General features: G+C 43.1%; 1 protein-coding gene across 1 annotated transcript in view; it reads left to right on the forward strand.

Annotated features, from left to right (window-relative positions):
• Positions 1–24,698, forward strand: part of EXOC4 (exocyst complex component 4) — a 287,466-nt gene that overhangs the window by 31,187 nt on the left and 231,581 nt on the right. Inside the window, exons 4-7 of the mRNA XM_079303974.1 lie at positions 3,863–4,047; positions 6,337–6,446; positions 13,409–13,652; positions 17,856–18,033. Coding sequence (XP_079160100.1) covers positions 3,863–4,047; positions 6,337–6,446; positions 13,409–13,652; positions 17,856–18,033 — 717 coding nt within the window. The remainder of the gene's footprint in view (positions 1–3,862; positions 4,048–6,336; positions 6,447–13,408; positions 13,653–17,855; positions 18,034–24,698) is intronic.

A 24,698-nucleotide genomic window follows, 5' to 3' on the forward strand; every position in this document is an offset into this window, starting at 1 on the left:
TTCAGTGACCTGCTTGTTTAGATCTGCCTACACTTATTTCAACTGGGTTTTTTTGTCATTTTCCTTTCCTGTGCCTTGTGAAAGTGAGTCCCTTGTAAAAGCAGCAGATCAATTCTCCTTTTAAATGTCAGCATTGTTGTATTCACCAGCAAGGCAGCTGGAACCTTCTGGGTTGTTGCTTATTTATTTACTCTTTTATTCCAAGGGCTCAGCTTTTTCCCTATTGTCAGATTGTGTTTGTGTATGACTTTTTTTTTTTTTTTTTAATCTTGAATTATAACCCACCACGTTGTTTTCTTTTAACCTTTCTCAGTTGTGTGTTCATGTTTTCATATCTGTTGTTCAAATTCAGAACAAACTGGTTTCCCAGCCAGAAAGGATTTGGTTTTTAGTAAAATAATTAAAAATTGAGCAAGGAATTATTCCCTTTGAGGGTGGTAAGGCCCTGGCACAACTTGCCCAGAGAATCTGTGGATTCCTCATCCCTGGAAGTGTCCCAGGCCAGGCTGGATTGGGCTTGGAGCACCCTGGGATGGTGGAAGGTGTCCCTGCCCATGGGATCTGAGTGATCTTTAATGCCCCTTCCAACCCAAACCATCATTCCATTTTGATTCTATCATTATTTTGATTTTTTTTTCCCCCCTCCCTGAAAAAATAAAAAAGCATCTGATTGAAACTTTTCACTTTCTCTCTGCTCACTTCCAGGCTTGTGGGGGATTCAGCAGAACCTTTAAGAGAATAAATAGATTTCACTGTAAGCAGATTGGAAAACTTTGGCTGAAGTCAGAAAAGAAAGAATTTTGACAAATACCTTGTTAGCACTTAGGTTGTTGTTGTAAAATGCTGAATTAAACCCTTCCAAATTGCCTGTTCCACTAAGCAAGTGTTTAGCTGTGTTTTCTTTTTAAGGCAATTAAGCCTTGCTATAAACTGCCTGTGACCTTTAAACAAGCTGCCTAATGGTGCTGGTGCCACGGTTATTTTCTATAAACTTGCAATTTTTAGCTTATACAAAAGCACAGCTCTTTTTTTTTTTTTTTTTTTTTTTTTTAAGGCTTATTTCATCTCTATTTCCTAAAGGCTCTTTGCTTATTGTAGGTACTAATAAGCAGAGAGAGATAAGAAGATTTGAACATCAGGAATTGCTATCAGATCATCTAAGCCAAATTCTCTGCTAATCCAGGCCAATATTTTAATTAGTGTTTGACTAAATTACAGTTATTGTGTGTTCATGAGCAGCTTTCAATGGGAGAGAGAGCTGAATTCAGGAATTAAAGGAGGTGCTGCTGGGCACTGCCCATTCTTTTGCTACAATTTGCTCATTGTAATGCAGGTTTTTTTTCCACAAGAATAACAACTTGTTTATTGTTGATTCCTTTTCCAGCTGCTCTGTGTTGCTGTGGCTCCTCTCTGCACCCCAGCTCCTGCCAAAAGATTGATGTGGGGGAATTCTTTTTACCTGTAATTATCTTTAGTGTCCAGCTAGTCCACCACAATGCCATGATCCCCCTGCAGAAAAACAAACTTTATTTTCTGTATGTGTAGAAAAAAGGGCAAGGAAGGACCATCATTTTTTATTCTGGAATATAATCTTGGGTGCTGCTTTGTTGCCAGGACCTAAATCATCTTTTTTGTAAGCAAAACCATAGAAAGGAAAAATGTTTGGTTTGTTTTTTACCATAATATTTATATTTGCTGCCATCTAAACTAACTGGAGACCTTCCTTTGACTTCTATGAACATAATAAATGGTTGAATATTCCATTTTTTTCCTTAAAAGATGTCCTTGAGAGCTGTATTTTTGCCTTAATATTTTTTTTTTTTTTGGTGAGCAACGAACTCTTTAGGAACTGCAAAGACAAAACCAGAGTGGAAAGTTTAGATTCCAATTCCTTGCATTTCAGGGAAAACTTATCCTGAATGTCTTGGAATTTTTTAAAAGTCACTTTGTTTTGAATTTCACTTCTTTTCTGGCTGTTTTTCATCTCTCACTTTCTCAGTATGACAAATATTGTTCCTGCTCCTTGCTCTGGTGGGATTTTTGCCCATCTCCCAGGGCATTTGCAGCTTCCCTGAAGTGGTTGGGGGGATTCAGGTGCTTTTGGAATGGGGAAATTTGAGGAATAAAAGCTCCACCTGCTAAAGGAAGAAGAGAGGAATTAACTCTTCCACTTCTGCCAGGGTTCCCCATGTGTCTGCTGGGCTGCTCCACTTGTGTGAGCTCCTCTGGGAAGAAGAAAATTGAGTTTTTCCTTCATATTTGGGGTTGTTTTATGATGTTAGGTGGCCAAACTTCCCCAGCTATTCCCAGATGGATACTGGGGAAGAAAGAGGGTGGACAGTGGTGTGTGTCAAGTGAGGAGATTTAAAAATTAATGTAAAAAACTTGGCTGTCCCATGGGTATTCCAGGTTTTTCCTGGGTTTTGGAGGCCAGCAAAGGAATGCACTGGTGATGGATGTTCTTTCAGCAGAGTGCCTTTGGAATGGGGAAATTGGGGAATAAAAGCTCCACCTGCCAAAGGAAGAAGAGAGGAATTAACTCTTCCACTTCTGCCAGGGTTTCCCATGTGGTGTCTGCTGAGCTCCTCCATTTGTCTGAGCTCTGCCAGCTCCTCTAGGGAGAAGGAAATTGGGTTTTTTCCTTCATCTTTGGGGTTGTTTTGTGATATGTGGTGGCCAAACTTCCCCAACTCTTCCTGGATGGATAATGGGAAGGAAGAGGATGGACAGTGTTGTGTGTCCAGTGAGGAGATTTAAAAGTGAATATAAAAATCTTGGCTGTCCCATGGATATTCCAGGTTTTTCCAGCAAAGGAATGCACTGGTGATGGATATTCTCCCAGCAGAGTTAATATTTACTGGTACTGAGGGAACAGCCCTCAGCTGGGCTGGCTGCTCACTGTATCTTTACTTTTAATTTTTAATGTTTGGCTGACAGGTTTGTTCTGAACTGAGATCCTGAAGTGCAAGCAAATGTCTTATTTCACTGACAGTATCCTCAGTTAGCAGGGAATGGGTTTTTAAATTTTATTTTAAACCTCTGCATGCCAAACATGCTCTTTCCAGTTCCTTACAGCATCAGCACTGAGAGTTTGGAAGCTGCAGAGGGATGCCATCATTTATTTATGAGTAACTGGAAATCTCTGTTAAATAAAAAACCAACTGGGAGGGGTGCATAGTGAGTGTTGGTTTTAGGTGCTGATTTGTCATTCCTGGTGGGTTTTGTCTGTTTTTGGGTTTTGGCCACCTTTCTTTTTAGGATAGGAAAGGAAATTAGGAGATTTTAGTGCCCATGGAATGTCAGCTGGTCATTATTTCAGATATTCAAATGGTGTAACCACAGGACATTGTGGAGCCTAAAGGATGAGGCCTCCTAAGCTTTTTCAGTCATGACTTTAAGCAAATTAATTTAAGCCATTTTCTCCCTATTTGTAGAATTTGGAATAATGGGGGATTTTTTTGTGTTTCTGTAATGGAAATAATAACAACCATCAAACACCATTGTCACTATCTTCTTCTAACACTTCTCTACTTAATAATCCTCTTATTTGGGGACAAACCATGCTTTGATTTTTTATTAAAGAACTGTTTTTTCACTAACTTATTTTATACATATGCTTAATATTTGAAGGCTGCGCATTAAATCTGAATTATTTGGATGTTGGACCCTTCTACATAATTTGGGCATAGAAATAAAGAACTATTACTTCAAGATTTCCTGCTTTAGAAGGATTTTAAGGATAGAATCATCCTGGGATTCAAACACTTCCATAATCCAAGAGGAAAATTGCAAAGTGGAACGAATCGACGGTGCGAATTGAACGAATCGATGTCTCAAAATTGTCCCATTTTTTTCCCCCCAGGTGTCAGCAGTGGATTCCCTGGAGGGTCCCCTCCTGCAGGTGGAAGGGTTGAGTGACCTGAGGCTGGAGCTGCACAGCAAGAAGATGAACCTGCACCTGGTGCTGATCGACGAGCTGCACCGGCACCTGTACATCAAATCCACCAACCGCGTGGGGCAGCGCGGCAAGGACAGAGCGCGGCTCGGGTGGGACAGGGTCACCTTCAACTTCTTCCTGCCACAGTCAGGATTGTCTTGGTGGGAAGGACAGGTGTTGGCTAAGAAAGGCAGGAGCCTGTCTTTGAAATGGAGAATGGAAAATCCCTCCCTCCAAATTATTATAGTTTGGAAATGGAGAATGTAAATCGCCTCCCTCTGAATTACTGTTTTGAAATTAAGGGGGTCTCAGGCAAAGAGATGGGAATAGGAATAACAGTTCTTTACCAGGACAATTCCAATAGCAATGCAGTATTACAGAGAACAATCCCAACCCTGCCAGAGTCAGAATCCAAGCTGGCACAGTCAGTCAGTCAGGGTGGTGGCACAGTCCCATTCCATGGTGCTGCATCCTCCTGCAGGGGCAGATGTGGCTCAGCTGGAGCAGTGCTCCTGGAGAAGGTGCAGTTTCCTCTGAAGCTCCAGGGATGATGTGCAAGGCTCTGGTTTTCCTCTGGAATGCAGTGGGAAGAAGGTGCCTTGGTGTCCAAAATGTCAGTTTTTCTCTGGGTAGGAAAGGCTTGGCTCCTGCCCTGGCTGGAGCATCTCCCAGTGGGATGATGGAATTTTATCAGCCATGCACTGGGACTCAGTGGCCATGAACAGAAGATATCTCCTGGAGGGAGGATGGGCTGTGGGAAAGATAAAGGTGATTGCCCAGCTGGTTTTAATAGATGGTGACAGAATACACACTGCTGGTCACATCCTGTACTGCAACCTAAGACAGGGATTGAGAGATGGTATTTCATGTTCAGACTTGGATGTTCATTAATTCTTGTCTGTTACATTGGGTTCCACAGTTCTAGTTAACAAACTAGAAATGGCAACATCTCTCTCTCTACAAGGTCTTTTAAGCCTAAACTGTCCAATTAAGAAGTAACACCAAAATTATTTTTACTTTTAACCCAATAACCAACCACCCGTGACCTGCAGTGCAGCATTTTTATCTAATCACAAAATCCCACCTAGACCCATGGAGAAGAAGGTTAAGAAGAAAGAAACTTCCACCCTAAAACCTCCGTCTTGCCCTCTATATATTTCTGTATTCTAAAACCTTAAATTCTAAATCTTCCACCACATGATACTACACACTTTTATTCAAACAACACACCATTTATTCTAATTCTTTCACTCAATATCCAAGTTTTAAAAGCCTTCCAACCAACCACAAAGTGATAAGATGCAATCCACAAAACTTAAGTGTCTGAGCTGAAATGTTTTGATGTGTTTGCAAGGTGTTTTAAAGGTGTTGAAACTTCTTACCTGGTTGGTGCTTGTGGTCAGTGGGAATTCAGTTATATAGGCTATTTTTGCCTGATTTTGCTAATTCTGAGTTGTTGAAAGGAAGGAGAAAAGTGACTAGAGAAGAGAGACACAGTGTTGGGAGATAATTTTTGCAGAGAAGGAGAGGTGGGGAGGAAAAGAGGAGCCAGCACTTGATAAATATGCAGAGAAAAGATAAATGAGGATTTTATTGTGAGAATAAATAAAAATCTGCTCGCCAAAAAATGCAAGGCAAGATAGCCAGTTGAATTAAATGAATTTAGGAAAGGATTGATTGAAATTGAGATTTCTAGGAAGGAGGGTTGCTCACCAGTCTCTTCATTATTCATTTTCTTAATTAAAACAGCCACAAAGCTCTGGTGTAGCCAGACTGGGAGACTGCACTTTTGTGGGGCTGCTACAGGGACCTTTCTTTTACTCTGGATTCTCTTTTTTTCACTTCCCTGATGCACATTATGGATATTTGATACCAGGAACTCTTGCAGCAAGGATGGCTTGATTCTTTGGATGGTTCTTCTGTAGGATTCCAAGCCTAGCCCTTGTTTTTTCATGTTTTCATGAGTATTTTGACCCCTAAGGAAACATCCTGATCGTCATTGTAGGAGCCTTCCACATTTCCTTCTCCTAAAAATGATTTTTTGCTTGTGTCCCCCTGCCACCTCCAGCAGCTGTGGCACTGTGACACATTTTTGGCTGCTAATACAATGTGAATTTATGATGAAAATGGCCAAATGTTTTAATTTTTGAGTAAGGAGGTTCATTTGGGAAGGGATGCACATGGATGTGCTCAGAACAGAAATGTGAAGGGCAGGAAGAAGGGTGGAAGTTTCTGGTGGGAATAAAGAAATTTGGAGCATTAAGAAGTTGACAGAAAGCATGGAAACAGGAACATCTATTTCATAGGCTTAAAATGGAAGGAATAAGTGGATTATTTCTTGTGAATAAATATTGTAACTAATAATGAACTGTTTGCTTTAATTCTTTCCCCTCACACAGGTCCCTTGTGAAAGATGCCTCTCCTGTGCCACTGATGGATGTCACTAATTTATCTACACCTCGGAAATTCCTTGAGACTTCCCAGTTCAGCACTCCTGGAGGCTCCAGCAGTGAGTATTTTAGCCAGATATATTCATTTGTAGATCTACAGCTGATTTTGCTGGAGTAGGAGGAGGCAAATCATCCCCTCATGGCTCAAAAGCTGGGAGGTGATTTTTGCAGTGTCAGAAAATGAGTGGGTGCTGTGTCCAGGAGAGCAGAACTTGTGGAAAATAATATTTTCCCTCTCCTATCCCCCACCAGCTTCAGTTAAATACACTCAGTTTTCTGTGCCTATTCTGACCTTGATTGTGTTGTTGATATTGAGCAGCAGAGATTTGCAGAGGGTTTGTTCTGGGTGGAGGTTTCCTCAACATTATTTACTGCAGGCAGCCAGGTTTGTGTAGATATTACTGAAGTTTTTTATTGTGTGAGAGCCAAAAGGTCAAATCTGTTCCTTGTGGAGGTTTGTAACTTTGACTAAAGGTCTGGCTGTACACAGGAATAATCTGGGGCTGATCTTTTATTCGTGTTACTGCAACAAACACTGAGGAAAACTCTCACTGGTGCTTTTGTCTGAGGCTTTGGAAGAGGAGAAATCAATCTTTGTATTGTTTCAGGAGATTAATAAGTGGGGTTGTCCTTGATGAATAATACAGAAGTGACCTCCAGTCTCTTTCCCCTTTCAAACCTGTTTCAGTATTCCTCAAATGCAGAGAATATTTCCTTCTCTTTTCAGCCTTATTAATTCTTTTGTCCTTTTGTTTCTGGTTTTGTCACTCTTGCCTCTGGGATTGTTCCATTTGATTATTCTTATCTTCTGCTCCTGGAGGGGTTTTGTTCTTCAGTTCTGCTCCTGCTTGGAGCCTGGGGCTGGTTTTCTGTGTCCTGGAGGTCACAGATTTCCAGAGCTGGAAACTGCAGCCTGGTCACTCAAAATCTGGAAGAGAAGAACCATATGAAAATTCTAAGGGAAAAACTTAAGAATTCCTGTTCTGCTCTATGATCAGAGAGAAGTTTTCTTGCAAAAGATCACAGGATTTTGAGGAACTGAGGAAATAAACCACAAAAACCCGAATCCCAGCCTCACCACTGGAAACAAAAAGGAAGTGACCTGAAAGACCATCTAGTTCCAACCCCTCTAAATGTTAAAATACTCATTTTTTTCAGTGATATTTATAGTGTCTGCTATTTTCTCCCCCTAAAATACTGATCTTCTCTATAGTAATAAAACCCCAAAAGTCTGAAGTTATGGAGCTGATGGGCATCTCCCACCTCATGGCTGGGGAAAGGAGCAGGAGATGCTCCCTCCTGATCTTCTTTTTGCACTTCACAGAAAAATCTCTTCCTTGGCTTTTCCTTGTGCTCTGCATCACTCATTTAAGTGCTGGGCAAGTGTCCCTCAGCTTGGCAAAGATGTGGATTTTAACAGAAAACATTTGATCCACATAAAATATGCATATGGTTCTGCTTCAAGTGCACAATGTACTTATGTAGATTTTTTTTTTCTGTGTAATTTTATTTAAAAGTAGCCTTTTCCAGGACTGCACAACTAGCAGAGAATTTCAAACTTATGCCTATGCATAACAAAAGCTGTTTCTGCCTGTAGTCACTTAAGTTCTTTGGCTTTTTATTGATGAAACAAAGTGTCTGTGCATATTAATGGGTGTCATTCTAAAGCACTGACTCATTCATCCCATCCCAGCAAAGATGCCAAAATTTGGAGTCCTTCCTGCACTCCCTTTCCCAGAGGAGATGCTACCTTGTGCTGTAGAATCTTTATAAGGAAATTAAAGTTGTTCCTGCCACATGTGAAATAAACAAACCCTTTGGTAATGCTCACCTGAGGATTGGAGATGTGGCAGCTCACATTTCCCTTCATGCCACTTCAGAGAAATAAATTTCTCTTTCTCTGCTTGAACTTTGTGTACTCTGAAAGGCATTTGCTGCATTTGCTGCTTTGCCAGGCTCTTCCTGGAACTTCAAAATGTTCTTCCAAACCCAAGAGTGCCATTTCCTGGGAAATTTGGGACAATAATTCTTAGAAATCCTGCAGAAGATGAGCTGGTGGTGACAATAAATACTGATATAGGTGGCATATGTAGATTTTTGCTAAATTTCTAATTTATTTCAATGATTTTTTTGAGGAAAAAAAAGAGTTTGTAGGGCCAGGCAGTGTGGTGGTTCTAAGGTCAGGTGTAGGAACTGCTCCTGTCTCTCTTTTTCAAAAATCAGAGACTTCAGTGACAGCACAGAGACCTCTAAACCAGAGCTTGGAATGTCCAATTTTCAACATGAATCTAAAAAATGCCATTGTGCCAGTTGGTTGTCACAGGTGCCTCTACTCCAAACATGCTCAATAAATTTTCCAAAGATTTCTTCTCTTCTTATGAACCTCACCTGAGGATCTGACACCAGCTGGATAAATTGCCTTTATCATTTTTTCCTTAAAATTTAATGATCTGGGGATGTGTTTGGGGAAGGAAAAGGAAAATCAAGGAGATTTTAGATCTGTGTGGTGAAAGCCAGAAAAGTAACACATAATTGCTCTTTCTGTATAATTTCATGAATTGTTCCTCTGTGTGGTCCCAACATCAAATAATTTGCTACAGTGCACTTATTTTTTTATTTGTAGACTTGATTTTCATGCTTGTATTGATTAGGAGGATTTTGAAGTGGGTTTTCTTCTGGGTTTGGTAGCAATGAAAAACAGAAAATTCCCAAAATCTTCCAAGGACCCATTTCTGTAGGAACTGCCCATTTGTAGCTCCATGAACTGTGTCAGAACAAGGATTCAGCAGCAGGAATTAGCAAGTGATATCCCTTCAAATCTGAAATTACACCTCTGGACCACCAGTAACTCGTGTGCTTTTTTTCTGGAAGGATTGAAGGTACAAAGGAGATCACCAGAAAGACATAAATCATGGAAAATAGTACATTAAATTTTACAAGACTCCCATAAAAGCCCGTGGATAATGAAACCTTCATAATGAGGAGCAGCAAATTTTGGCTGTTCACTGGAATCAAAAACAAGACCCAAGAGCCTTTTTTTTTTTTTTTTTAGCTGCTTTACTTAAATGAGTTCCTAACATTGGCTTTTTAGGGATCAGATTGGAGCTATGAAAAAGCTCCTTGGGAAGTGGCAGCACTGAGCAAATGAATTCCAGTTGGAACAGAGTTTTTTTCAGGGCATCATCAGAGCAGGGATCAGGGAAGCTGCTCCCTCTGTAACTCTGGAGGTGGGGAATCAGTGAGGCACATGGTTCAGCTTTTAGGGGTTTAACCCACAGCTCAAATTTGCCTGCTTGAACTCAGAGTTGAGCATTTTCAGGTGAAAAATGGTTTGGTGATGAAAAATGTATGAAATGCCTGCAATTTTATTAGAAGGGTGCAGTTTTCTCCAAAGGTGCAGTGATAATGTGGAAAGGTCCAGTTTTCCTCTGGAATCCAGTGGGTAAAGGCTGCTCTGATGTTCCAAATGTCAGTTTTTCTCTGGGTAGGAAAGGCTTGGCTCCTGCCCTGGCTGGAGCATCTCCCAGTGGGATGATGGAATTTTCTCAGCCATGCCCTGGGACTCAGTGGCCATGAACAGGAGATATCTCCTGGAGGGAGGATGGGAAAAAATAAAGGGCATTGCCCCAGCTGGTTTTAACAGCTGGCCCATTAACAGGAGATATCTCCCACAGAGATCAGGGTCACTGCCCCACCTGGTTTCACAGATGGTGACAGAATACACACTGCTGGTTACATCCAGCAGTTTGCAGTATTGCAACCTAAGACATCCCTTCACAGCCTCACAGCATCCTTCTGCTCCTCCTGGGCTGCCTTCAGCTTTTTCCTAAGGCAGGAACTCTCTTTTCCTCTGAACTCCAGTCCCAGCTCTCTGTCCAGCCAGGCTGGTCTTTTTCCTGCAGCCTCATGGGACAGCCTCCTCCTGTGCCTTTAGAATTGTCCTCTTGAAGGATGTCCAGCTTTCCTGGACTCCTCTGCCTCCCAAGGGAATCTCAGCCAGGCTCCTGGACAGCCCAAGGTGACAGATCTGCTCTCCCCTCTTTTCCCTCCAAGAATCAAAGGAAGGAATAATTTCTCAATCAAATAACAAATAACAAAGTCATTCATATTCCCAGTTTAGGAGTAAATACAAAGCTCTTCCTTCTGAGAGCTGTTCTCTGGGGACAGCTTTCCTCTGCCCACAGGGAGCAGCCTGTGGGGCTGCAATTTTCCAGGTGAACTCCCTAATAAATGCTTGGGTTCTTTAAAGCCTTTCTGGAAGAGGAAGGGGACAGGAGGAGCTTCCTGGGCCAAAGCTTTGTGGTCAAACAGCCCCTTGATGGGCATGAAATGACAGGAGAGGATGTTTGAAGTGTGAAAGACAGGAGAAAAGGACATCCTCAGTTACCCAGGGTTGGGATCTTGTCAGATCTCACAGATAAATGGGCCCCCAAAGCTACCCAGGGCTCCTGTTTAATAGGACAATGTGCAGGGAGCACACTGCAAACAGGTTCCCACTGTTTTATCAAACAGATCTGACAGAGCCTCAGACCCCTGTGCAGCTCCCAGATATCGAATTGCTCACTGGGCTCTTGTTTGTAAGAGATGTAAATCAATGTCCTGACTATTTGAGGATGCTGGAAATTGGTTTGCTCTTTCAAAAATGGGAGAGTGTTTGTCTCAGTGTGCTGGCAGAGTTCTCAGCAAGATTGCTGCTTTGACTGCTCTTAAATGCTGTCCTCACTTTTGGCTGCAGCTCCATTTCCTCCCTCTTGGGTGTTCATTGTGTGATATTAAGAATAATTTACAAGCTGCTTACAGAGGGGGTTGCAACCTCATGATGGGACCTGTCCTCTGAGGGGCTGCTGAAGATGTGAAATATCTGCAATGAAGTCAGAGAAACAAGATATTTAGGGTTTGTTTTTTTAAAATAATAGGTTAAACCTTCCTTCCTGTAGCAGTTCCAGTGTTTTTTCAAAGCTCTGTTTCAAAGAGCTCATTTTCTGTGTCTGTGCCTGAGTTTTGCTGTGAGTTTTGGAGAATAACAAATAACAATAACAGCGTGGGCAGAGACCAGGCCTGCAGCCACAAAGTCCTTTGCAGCTCTGTGGGGTGAAAGGTCTGTGATGGAGCACAGCTTTGAGCTGGAATACTTCTGCATCCAGTTATTAAATTCCAATTGCTGTTTGAAATGCCTTTATATTATCCTTGCCTTTTTGCTGTTTTGTTGTTTGATTTTTTTTTTAATTGATACATTCTGGGTGTTTTTAGTTGTTTGTCTTGTAACTTGCTCACATTTAATTGAAAGAAGTGTGCATGAGAGAAAAAAAAAACAACACTGCTTGCATCTTCCTGATGTTTATTGTCAGAGAATCATGGAACAGTTTGGAGTTGGAAGGGTCTATTTAAAGGTGATCCAGTTGAATCCCCCTGCCATGGGCAAGGACTTCTCCCACTGCCCCAGTTGCTCCCAGCCCCAATGTCCAACATGGGTTTGGACATTCCAGGGATCCAGGGACAGCCACAGCTCTGGGAATTCCAGCCCAGCTAGGAATTCCTTCCCAAATCTCCCCTTTTCCAATCTGAAGCCATTCCCTGTGTCCTGTCCCTCCATCCCTTGTCCCCAGTCCCTCTCCAGCTCTCCTGGAGCCCCTTTAGGGGCTCTGAGCTCTCCCTGGAATTTTCTCCTCTCCCAGCCTGGCTCCAGAGCAGGATCCATTTTCACCTCACTCTCCTGATGCTCTGGGTTCAAATGTGAGACCACATAAACCACCAGCTTGGTTTGAGCCAGTGCTGCAGAGTTTGGGATCACTGCAGGAAAAAAAAGCATCCTCTTGATTGATTGAGCCTGAGATTGGTGCAAACTGGCATTGAGGGGAGAGTTACCCATTTATTGTGATTATTTCTAAATTGGCACCATCCTTGGGCCATTGTTTTCATGATCTTGCTCTGACTTAGCCCTGGTGCTGCTCCTCTGGTCAGAGCCCAGCTTCAGGCTGTGCCATTCCTCACTCCTGCCATGTTCCTTCATCCTTCTGCTGGATCTTTTGACATTTCTTCAGCTTCTTGGAAAAGTTTGGAAGTAAAAAATAAAAAAAAAAAATCTGTCGAGGAGTTGAAACCATGGGAGTCATCTGTCACCCAAGAGCCTTTCCAGAGCTCAGCCCCAGTCAGATGAAACAGCCTTTGGGTTTTAATTTTGATCCAAGGATCTGGCGTGGTGGATGGCACAGAGGGGCTGTAGATCTTCCAAGATGCTTTTAATTCAGTTTGCCTTGAAGACACTTACTTCCCATAAGTGTTTAAATATATTTATTAAATGTTTCACCCAGTCTTTAACAGAGCCATGCTTTTGTTGTTGCTGGGTGTTATCTGTAAATTAAGAAATGTTGCTTAATGAACCTACTTAAAACAAGCAGAGTCTCTCTTGCTTTCCCATCCCCTGTCGCTTAGCAACAGGATTTCTCCTGTGCTATCCCTGTTATTTCAGGACCCTGTCTGCAATATCCTCTCTAATTCTTCTCACTTTACCCTTCTAGAAGCCTTGCTGGAAGATTTGAGTAACTTCATCAACCCCTTGACAGCTGTAATAAAGCAGAAAAAGATAAAATCAAACAATCAGTCACTTCAGCAGAGTAAACTTTGCTGAATTCATCAGCAGTCTCTTAAGCTTGATAGTGTTTGTAATGAAAATTCCTCTCTTGTGAAGAAAATAGAAGAAACTGAGGGGATTTTAGTTCTTTGAAACACATTCAGGACCTTCTCATTTATGAAGGTCTTAATTGCACCAGACTTCCTCTATTTCCTAAGACAGAATTTACCCCGTGAATTGTTCCTAAATTAATCCAATGTGCAGGCTGCTGTATTTGTATCTAGGGAAGCCCCCAAGAAACAGAAACATCCACTGCTTCCTCCCAAAATCCAAGTGTTTCTGGTTTCCTTGTTCATGTTTGCTGGGAGCTCTGAGGAGCCAGAGGAGCTCCTGTGCTGGTGCTGGTGTTGGGTTGAGCTGGTAAAATCTGGGATTAAAATCTCTTTGCAGTGCGAGACTCGAGCCTCGTGGAAATGAAAGAGGACACAGACCTGGATCCAGAGGAGAACAGTGCTGTCTTCATGGGAATCCTCATCAAGGGGCTGGCCAAGCTGAGGAAAATCCCAGAAACAGTGAAAGCCATCCAGGATCGCTTGGAGCAGGAGCTCAAGCAGATTGTGAAACGTTCCACCACTCAGGTGGCTGACAGTGGTTACCAGAGAGGGGAGAATATTTCCCAGGAAAATCAGCCTAGGTAAGGATATTTCAACTCCCCCAGAGAAGAAAAAAAAAAAAAAAAATCCTGATTGATAATATGGCTTGATATGGGAAAATTCAGCTCAGGTGATTTCGAGTGTAGCAGAGTCCAATTAAGCTGATGCAGGTGCAAAGCTTTGAAATCATGTATGGAACTAATTCTATCACAAATGTGTGGCCAAGTCTCTAATTGTTTTTCAGCCCCATTTGTGTTAATAGCAAGGTGTGGATGCCAACTGAGCACTGTGTTTGTGCTGCTCCTCAGAATTCACTGAAACTGGTCTTTGGAAAAAAAAAAAATTATTCCAGCAGGAATCTCTTCCAGCTGAAATATTCATCTTCACATTGTCGTGATCATTGGCCCAAGGGAATTAATGGCAGAAAAATAAAGTGTGTATCTTCATTATGTGCAATATTTGTAGTGGAAAATCACTCCCAAGGAGAACATCAGCTTGATAAAGTCTCCTTTTTAAATTCCTCTCATTAGCACTGCTGTGGAAGCAATTCTGTTTTGAAGAATTTTAGAGTTACAGTGCTGATAACTCAGTGAAAATGAGGTTTTGTTTTTTTTTAAATGGGTCAGAAAGCAGAATTTTAGTTTCAGATGCCAGGAGTGTAGCATGTTCTTGTTACTTGTTTTATGAACCAGTCTGGAGAGGTTGTGTGGCTCCTGGTTGTCTGTTGGAATTGATAAATTGGATCAGATCATATATCAATGCCATTAACCTGCCCAGAGGGTTGAGTGAGGCACAGAAAGGTTTAATGGCTTTTGGCATCTGTTGGAGAGTGTGAGATTTTAAGATGCTCATATTCTAGAGCCATGGAAAGTGTCTTGAAGTCTTGTTGAATACAGACATAATTAGAACTGGTTCTAAACCTAAATCACATGTGAAGTTTATAGCAAGCAGGTGAATTCATTTATACAGAAAAGAATAAATCACAGTATGGGAGAGTGTCCCCACCCCTTAAATTAGCTGCAGTTTTAAATCAAAGCTCAAAGACTTTCCTGCCGTCAGGGGAAAAATAAATCTGAACAACAAGGCCCTGCTGCTTCAACAGAACTCTGGAAAACCCCAAATTTGACCCCAAATTTGAGCACAATGCAGTGCCCAAAATACTGAACTGTTCATTGGGCTGTCAGATGATTCTTGAAGTCCCTTCCAACCCAAACCATTCTGTGACTCAGAATAAAGCTGATGATCTGCTTGGGGAAATTTTGGTGTCATTCCTTTTGAGACCCCATGCAAGAATTATTTAGAGCCCTTCTCATTGTATGAGAGAGAAATGATTTGTGGAACCTGGCCAGAAAAACTGCTGATCTAATTCTTCTTACTTTTTAAATTTAATTTTCTTTTCTTTCCTTCCTTAATAAGCTTTTCTATGTAGGATTGTGCAGCTACCTTTTACATTTGTGTATAAAAATGTTGTTAATTACTCCCAAATTTTTAAACTCAATATTTTTCTGCTTTGTGATGACTCTTTGGGTGCTCTCTCAAAGCCTCAGAGCCTCAGGAAGGACAGGAGCAGATTCCAAGTAGCTCCTTGTCCCTGGGGGAAGATAACTCTGAAAACTCTGCCTGAACCTCACCATGTTTTAGCTGAGCTCAGCTTTAAGTGGACAATTTTAAAGTCTAGGGAAATTCTCTGACATTTTTACATCTCTCTGCTTGGAAGAAGTTTATGGAGAAAGGCTTAACTATAGGAATTGCCACTGCCTTATCCTTAATTATGTGGATAATTAGTGGCTCATTAGTCACACCTGCATCTCTAGAAATCCTTGTCTGGGGTTGTGGAGCACAGAAGAGGCCATGTTGAGTTTCCTTGGGGAATTCAGGGTCTCTCCTGAATTTTGGAAGAGTTTGGACTTTGCAGTAACAGCATGGATGGGTGCCCACTTGAGGGACAGATTTTTGATAAGGACACATTAAAAATCCAGTCCAAGAAGAGATGGGAGATTGACACTTTTGCTCCTAAATCCTCTTGCTTGGATTCCATGTGCTTTTTTCCTACACATCCATATTATCATTTGACTTTTGCCCTCATCTCCAGGCTTTGAAATAAACTGAGGGATTCTGTCCAGGACACCCTTGTGAGCAGGCACAGACTGAAATTCCTGAATTGTCATGAGTGTCCTCACTGGGGTGGCAGCAGTCACTGGGCATCACTCCCATTATTGCCTGGACCATGGAAGTCCCTCTGGCTGTGTGTCACTGTCCCCAGCACATTTCCCCTCTCTCTGGGTGCAGGGTGGTGGCTCCTGTCCCTGTGTCTGTCCCTGTGTCTGTCCCTGTGTCTGTCCCTGCTCCAGCCCCATCCAGGCCAGACTGTTTGATGGGTTTTGTCTCATTGCTTGTGTCTCTTTTGGGTCACCTTCTTTCAAAAATGACCTGACAGATTTATAGGACTTACAGGAAGGAAAAATTAAGATAAGAGGTGCTGGGTAAGCTGAAAACAGGGAGTTGTGGGAATGCAGTGATGAGAATGGAAAATGTCCTTGGGTGGCAGCTGCTGACACTGGAATGTGGATCTGGGGCTTTCAGGTCCATCAATCTGGAACATGGAGCAGGGAAACACTGGAATTTCAAGCAAAAAGAACCTGATCAGTGGAGTATTATCTTAGTAATGGCTCCATAAACAAGCTGATAATGTGAGGTGAGAATAAAGTGAACTTGTCCAACTCTCCAGGTAGTTCAGTTCTGCACAACTGTTCTTTTCCTGGGACAGCAAGGAGGTGTAGGGATAACTGAGCTCTTGTTTGCCATGGGATCTTGGTGGAACATCTTCTCAGTGGTAAAGAATTAATTTGGTTCCATAATGTCACATTTTTTAGCATTGGTGCTATTCTGAAATAGGAAGAAAAGGGGCACACACACAATTGATTTGGTTTTGTTTGAATGGGTAACTTGGTTCCAGTGGCTCTTTATTTTTGAGTTGAGAAGGTCACAAATTAATTCAGAGAGCTGGAGGGAGAGCTGGGAATGTTCACCTGGAGAAGAGAAAATTCCAAGGAGAGCTCAGAGCCCTTTGCAAGGCCTGGAGGGGCTGCAGGAGAGCTGGAGAAGGACTGGGGACAAGGGATGGAGGGACAGGACACAGGGAATGGCTTCAGTTTGGGAAAGGGGAGATTGGGGCAGGAATTCCTGGCTGGGCTGGAATTACCAGAGAATCCCTGGATCCCTGCAATGTCCAAACCCATGTTGGGCAGGGCTTGCAGCAACCTGGGATAGTGCCAAGGGCTGATTCTGAGGGTGTCCCCAAATCCATCCCCTGTTCCTGAAGGGTGCTGGAGGAGGAGTGGGAGCAGCTCCAGCTCCGTGTCCTGCCCTGGGGATCTCAGCTTCTGCTGGGCAGACTGGGAGCATGTGGTGGCTCCAAAGCTGCTGCAGGAAATGTGATGGAGCCTGTCTGTCAGAGCTACAAGTGCCTAACATATGGATTTGGGAAGTGTTATCTTCATGTTTTGGTGGGGTTACGTGGGGACTGGAGTTGCTCATTAAGCGGCGCTGAACTCCATCGGGATTTTTCTCTTCTCAGACACTGAAAGTGTGATGGCACTGCCTCGTCACAAACTGTTCAGGACTTTGCAGAGGTGCTTTAATTATGGTAATTGGGCAGTGAGGAGCCATAGGAGCAGGTACAGTGCAGTAGATTTAGATGATATTATAGTTATAACAAATATGGAAGTAAAATCATGGCAAGTGATGAGGGTTGGTATTTCAGCTTTCTGATATTTCCTGTCATTTGAAACCTGCCATATTAATTTAATAACTCAAAAAGAATTCCTTTTATCCTGTTTGTGTGGGTAAGTCAGTTTTTATTGCCCTGAGATACTTTTTTTCTGAGGGAAGAGCTGCTTGTTTCCTTCCCTGCCTGCAGCCCTACCTGGGGACTCACAATGGGCTCCAATATTGTATTGGTCCAGTTTAATTACTGTGGAGTTATTAATGGTTTTGTCTTCCCTATAGCCCTGAACAGGAGAGTTTTAAAGACAGCAATACTGATATAGGGAAGGGAATGAAGAGTAAAATCCTCAGGAATATTCAGATACCAAACCTGAGCTGAAGCAAGTCCCTGGAACCCACAGAGAGGGTCTGAAACCAGGTGACCTCAGCAAGTCACAAAGCAGGACACGAAACCACAGTGCCCTGTGTGCCTGTGGGATGTTCCATAAGCTGAGCAGAGCTGCTTTTGTGGTTTCCAGGTTGCTGCTGGAGCTGCTGGAGCTGCTCTTTGACAAGTTCAACGCCGTGGCCGCCGCGCACTCGGTGGTGCTGGGCCACCTGCAGCAGACAGTGGCCTCCCCCTGCAGCCAGCACGAGGGGGACATCAAGCTCTACGACATGGTGGACGTGTGGGTGAAGATCCAGGATGTCCTGCAGGTAAGATTCCCTCAGGTGGGCACATCTGCAGTTGGCACAGCCTTTAAAACCGTGCCAGAGAACCCGTCGTGCTCCCAGCAGTGCTGGGATTTGTCTTTGGGTTTGTTTTTTTTGGTAAGTGGCCACATTTCCAACAGATTGTTAAATTCCAAAGAGCTTAAATATCAGCAAAAGAAAAAATCCATCCTGTGGATTCATCCTTATGGTGTTTGGAAAGGTTGATTCCTTTTGCCTACCGAGTGATTTATCAGCAGCTTTCAAAGTGACATTTTTGTTCTGTGTTACCATGTCATGCCTGTCTCATAAAGTGTCACAGCTCTAATGGCTTGTCTGCTGCTGTCATTATGGCTGGGTTTAGGCAGCTGAGACACTTGCTGCTGGAGTGTTTGCAGCAAATTCTTATTTGATTCTTCCCCTTAACTGCAAGAGACTAAAGCTGTGCCTTGCTGAGGCTTTCTTCAGGTGCTGTGCCTCTCACCTGGGGATCTGAGGCTCTCTCAGGCAGCAGAGCTCTCATCTGTCACATGTCTGTTCTCTCATTCTTGCTGTTAGTGTGTTTAGTGTCCTACTAAACACATGTTCAGTATATTTATTTAATTTATTTATTTGGAGATTAGCTCTATACATAGTGCACAGTTGTGGAACTTCACCTGGCATGTGAGAGGAGGTCAAAGAAGTGAGCCTGGCATTATTTACAGGAGGTGGAAGGATTTATGTTGGTCATTCCAGCTCTGGGCTGGTGATGGAAAATGCTCCCTGCCTCCTGCCCTAACTCACTTTTTCAGTTTTGGGCTGGTTTGTAGCTGTTGCTCTGCAGGATTGTTTGACTGTGCAGTGATGCAGTTTTTTTTCCTTACACAAATATCCCAACTGTGTTCATGGTATGAATTTAAACATTTGGATAGGATCAATGTAAGGTGTGGGCCTTCAATCCCCTTCACTGACTCCTTACCCACATATTTGTCTTTCTAGAGGAATTATTATTAAAGAAATCCCTCTCACTATTCCCCATGCCACAGACTTGCAGCTCCCTTCAACATTGTTCTTGCAAAAATCTGCTTGGAAATGTCCAGAGGTTCACGAGGGGTTTTCTGAACAACAGAATGTCACACAACTGAAGTGGGAATAAAGAAGTGAAGAATGAAAGGGAAGAATTAAATTTCAGGATATGGGGAATGGGTTTGGAATGGGGAATCTGCAGCCAGCTTCCTGTCACCCATGAGGTCCAGAAAAACTTTGAGCTTTGAGTTCTTCAGATTTTGCTCCAGAAAGACAAAACCCTGGAGTAAGAACCATCCCAGGGTTGTTCCTTCAGTGTAGCATCAAGGCTGGATATTCCCATCCTGTGTGGGAGTTTGGGCTGGGTTCAGTCCTGCTGTGGGGTGAAATTTGGGGTGATTTCTATTGGCTCTTCCTGAACAACATTAATAGAGCTGGAAGCTTGTGGAGGTGTGAGCCCTGAGGAGTGAAAATGCTTTCTGTGCTGGGCAGACAATGTCTGACCAAGATCTCTGGAAAAAGTGTGCCAAGACAAACACAACAACCCACTTGGAATTGTTCCCATTGTTCTTTGGTGTCAGGAGGAGTCAGAAAAGCTTCCAAAAGAGCTTTTACAATGCATAAAAGCAGCACTTTAAGATCCATAATCTCTTGCTGGTTTAAGGTAAGAGATGAGCATTGACTGGCATGACAGGGAGAAAATGCTGCATTTCTTTGTTGAAAATCTTGTGGGTGTTTGTACCTCAGTTCCACTGGAGTGGCTTAAAATATTTTTACTTTGGAGTGTAAGAAAACCTTTGATCCCAAAGCCTAAATTATCTCTAGCCTGCTTTTCTGAGTAAGGAGTAATTTTTGGAGAGGAGATCCTACATTTGCAGCAGGGGGAGCAGAAAACTCAGTTTTAGAAATGTTTGCAGCTGTTGGGGGAGGCTGAAAACCTGGAGGAAGTAAGTCAGGGCAGCAATGCAATTCCTTCAAATCCCAGTGAATGGAATTGAGTCAGCACAGCAGAACAATATCACAGGAGTGCAGGTCACAGGGATAATGTTCTGTACGTGTGCATTGTGCATCTCTGCATGTGAAATTCCTGACAGCATTTTCTCTCCATGCCTATACAAAACAACAGCAGCTCGTGGTGGGCTGGAAATTGGGGTTTGTGAGGAATGAGGTGTTTTCTGCAGCTCATTTTTGGAGCTGGGTTTGTGAAAGCTCCCTAATAACTGCACCAGGCACTGGTGTTGAACAGTGTTAAGGTACAGAACATGCAGATATTAAATATTTCTGACCTTCTGTGAGAATGGAGGAATAACACAGAAGATAGAGTGACCTTTTCCAGTTGCTAGCGGAGTGCTAAAAAATAAACAAACAAACAAAAGCAGTTTGTCAAAATATTAAAGCAGCCTTGTTCAGGAAAACACCATTTGAAGTTATTTCCTTGTCTCACAGCCAGCATAGCCCTTGGTCATGTTATTCCATCGATGAGAGAGGGAAATTTGTTTAAATTTTAACTTAAAGTTTGGCATTTTGTGTGGAGCTAATTGAGCTCTTCAGTGCAGGAGTGGGTGGAACATCCTCCTGAGGAACCTCATTAATGTAGGATCAGGCCTTGGCTGGAGAGAGCTGGGAGCATGTGCTGATGTGAGGGGTTGTGTCAGGAGAATGGTGAGGGAATTCTGAGATTTTCTGGGACAATTCAGTGCCAAATTCAGAACCTCTGGAATGAGTCCAGGGGAGTCCCACTGCTCTGGAGCTGCCTGGGAGAGCTGGGAATGTTCACCTGGAGAAGGGAAGGATCCAGGGAGAGCTCAGAGGCTAAAGGGGCTCCAGGAGAGCTGGAGAGGGACTGGGGACAAGGTATGGAGGGACAGGACACAGGGAATTGGGGGAGATTGGGGCAGGAATTGCTGGGCTGGCATTGCCAGAGAATCCCTGGATCCCTGCAATGCCCCAGCAAGGATTGGAGCAGCCTGGGATGCTGGAGGTGTCCCTGCCATGAGCTTTGAGCTCCTTCCCAGCCAAGGCAGCCCAGGATTCTGGGATTCAGGACACTCAGCATCCATCCAGAGGGGTTTGGATGGACAGTGGGCATGGAAAAGAGAGGAAAAGGGAAGGGAGAGCCTTGATGGTTCCCTGAGATTGCAAGGGAAGGCCCTGGATCCATCAATGCCTTGGAGAGGAGATGGATCCAATGGGAGGTTGTGGAGAGCTGGGAATTGGCAGCCTGGAGAAGGGAAGGATCCAGGGAGAGCTTCCAGCACATTCCAGGGGCTGGAGGGGCTGCAGGAGAGCTGGAGAGGGACTGGGGACAAGGGATGGAGGGACAGGACCCAGGGAATGGTGCAGAACCTGCTGCAGGAGAAGCCACCCATGGCCTGTCCTGTTAATCATGACCTGCTCACAGCTCAGGCTGGGGCTGTTTGCCTCCAAGGAAAAGATTTTCTCTCCTTTCTTAGTGGTGAATTTGTAGTTGATGATTCTCAATTTTTTGGGGTCTGTATTTTTCTCCCTCCCACAGAAGAGAGGGAAAATCACACATTTTTCTCTGGGACAGAAATCTTTAGCAGGCTCTCTGGTGGGCTGTCTGCTGAGAAGACACTGACAACTAATATGTTCCTTTTTTGGGGGGTTTTCTGTCTAATGCTTTCCTGTGTTTTCCAAAATTGGTGTCATTTAGCAGCCCAAACATTGCTGAAACCATAAGGAAACTGGGGAAGGAGGAACTGAAGCCTCCTCTCTGCCCACACACTCCTGTTGTGCTGCTGCAGAGCTGGGGATATCAGACACTGAGAAACCTCTCTTAAGGATGCTCCACCATCCTCTGATCTTTCCTTTTATAAAAAGGAATTTGATGTGGCCAAGGCTTTGCCTTTTCTGCTCCCTCAGGTCCCTGCACTGTGGCAGGGCTGGCACAGGAGCAGGAGAGGGAGGGAAGGCACCATGGAAAAGGGATTTTTTCCCTGGCAAGGGAAGGGTTTTTCTACCAGCTGAAGCTTCTGCTCATGGAAATCCCAAGTGGTTTTTGCTGGGTGGCTCAGCACAGGTCTGAACCTTTGCTGAATTTAAAAGCTGAATGAGCTGTTTGTGGCACAGCTGGTTGCACAGAAAGTAAAATCAGCTCCTTGCATGAGACTGTTAATGTGCCATAAATCCTGCTTGGGATGTCAGAGCAATATCTGAAATTGCTGCTGCCTTTGGGAAATTCACCAGGTGATGTTTTGAACCTGAAGCAGTTATTTTTCACCAAGTGTCTCCACGGATATTTAATGGCTTTGTGGTCATCCTCCAAATAATGGGCCTGACAGTCTTTGTGGTTCTTTTTAAATGGTCTGAAGTGTGTGGAACTGCTGCCCTTGGACTCCTGACTGGTTTGTCTCATTAATGCTCATCTCATTGAGAGAGCATTGGTCATAAAAGGGATTTGTCTGCAGCTTTAAAAAAAAAAAAAAAAAAGAAAAAAAAAAGATACAGCTTCACTCAGTCTCTAGCAGGAGAAAGTGAGGAGGGAGAATTCCACTCCTCAGAATGCTGATATTTAAACATGGAATCTAAATAATTAGAGCAGGTCACTTGATACTTTTTCCTCCCCCCTGTTATTTGAAGTGAGCTCAGCACATGCAGGAATAAATCCAGCAGGGTGTTACAGTGTTTTCTGCAAATATGTGCTGCTAAGAACATGAGAATTTTGGGGGAAGATGATGACCCAGGAAGAATTTCATCTTTCTGGATCTAAGAAGGGACCACTTGATTTTGCAGGAAGCTATTTCTTTAAATTTTGGCCTTGCCAAGAAGGTTTGTAATGTCCTGCCTCCCCTCTCTATTAAAATATTTTATAGATTTGTTCCAATTTGCCTAAAAATTGAAGTCTTCTTGCAATTTTTAGCAGAAATAAATTGGTACCTTTCTCAAGCTCTTAAGAAGGTGCACTTGGAATTTGAGATGGTGGAAATGAGCTGGATAAAGGAGAAAAAAAATATGTCAGGAAGTGCAAAGAGATTTCATGCCATCAACAGATGGCAATGGCATCCTGGCCTGTAAAAAAACAAAGGGTGTGAAGTAGAAATGCCCCAGATTGATCTGTTTTCTCTTTGACAGGATGATCCTGGCTGAGCTGTGTTCAAAACTAACTGAATTATGTGCTAACAGGTACCTGGGTGAGCTCCAGAGCTGAGCTGGCTGCAGACATTGGATTATTCCCTTTCCCAGGAATGGCCCTTGTTAACCAGGCTGTGCCATATTTTATATTCCATTCTGTTAGCAGGGTGACAGAGCAGAATTTTTTTCCCATACTCCTGCATTAGCAACTTTTGTTTTGGACACTTTTTATCCTGGAGCTGTTGGTCCAATGCTTTTCATAAACACCAACATTTATGCTGAAGTTCAAAGAAATCAAGCCCAGAATAAAAATTATTTGTTTGAACAATGCACAGTCACATGTGCAGCTCATGGCAGAGGTCAATGGGCTTTGGGGAGATTTGAAAAAATATTAACTCCTTTAATGAAATATTTACAGATTTATGAGCAAGGAAAAAAATTCATCATCTTTGTTCCATGCTGTAGAGATCAAGCTACTCTGAACTTCATTTAATTCCTTTTACTTATTTATCACATTTAGTTATATTCTAGTTTTAAAGGAGTTTGGGAGTTTATGCCTAAATATTCATGTAACTAAATCCATGTGAGTTAAAAAGCAACTTCAGCTCTGCCGAAGGTGCCAAAAAAGGTGCCCAAATTCTTGTAGAGAGAAATAATTTCAAAAAGCTGTTTGGTGGAGTTGTGAAAGTCAAAGTCAGCTCTGCTGGGTGTTAGGCTGAGAGGAGAAGGTTGGGAATGCAGGATAGGGAATGACACATTCCCTACTTTGATATTTGGCACTTGGCATGAAACCTGTGCCTTGTGAACCCTGGGCCATCATTAAATTCCTTCTAATTGATACAACTTGAGAACACAGAATTTATTTTCCCCCCAGTGATGCCACTTGGAAGCTTTTCTTTCTGGAAGAAAAGCTGGAAGATTTTGTGACAAGGATTAAGAGGGGTGTGAAGTGACCATTACACCTGATGTGTGTCTGGGATTCCGACAGGAATTTGAGTTTTGGAAGTAAAAGATGCAGAATTCCCAGCCTGTGCAGGGCCTTCTTGAAGCTGATAAATAATGGGATGATGTGGAAAAAATGGAAATTGCTGCAGATTGGTGCCATATCTTTATTTTACTCATTTTTGTACAGTTTTGTCAGCTCTGATGTGAATTTTTTCCCCCCCTGTTTTCTGTCAGTGTGTGCTGCACTTCACCCCTGCTGTCAGCTGGAATTAGGAGGTGCTACAAGGAGTTCATCAGCATTTGTGGACATGTTTTATAGGACTATAAAACCTCTTTTTGATGTGCTGAGCTCAGGCTCTGTCCCTGTGTGAAAACCTTTAAAGGCAGGGACTTGTTCCTTCCCCAGCACCATCAAACTAGTGGGAAAGGGAAAAACAAAAACTCCTCATGTCCTCCCTGCAGGACTCCTGCTCTGACAGAGGGATCCATGCAGGCAAATTCCTGCTAATGGGGCAGAGGAACTGATCTCCCAGGGAAATGTTTGGAAATTGTTTTGCTTAAAAGCCTTTTCTGCTCCTGTGCTGTTCTTGTGCTTGCCATGTGTGACATTTGCAAAACCTTAGGGTAGA

The sequence above is a fragment of the Erithacus rubecula genome (assembly GCF_903797595.1).
Source record: "Erithacus rubecula genome assembly, chromosome: 4".
Classification (NCBI taxonomy): domain Eukaryota; kingdom Metazoa; phylum Chordata; class Aves; order Passeriformes; family Muscicapidae; genus Erithacus; species Erithacus rubecula.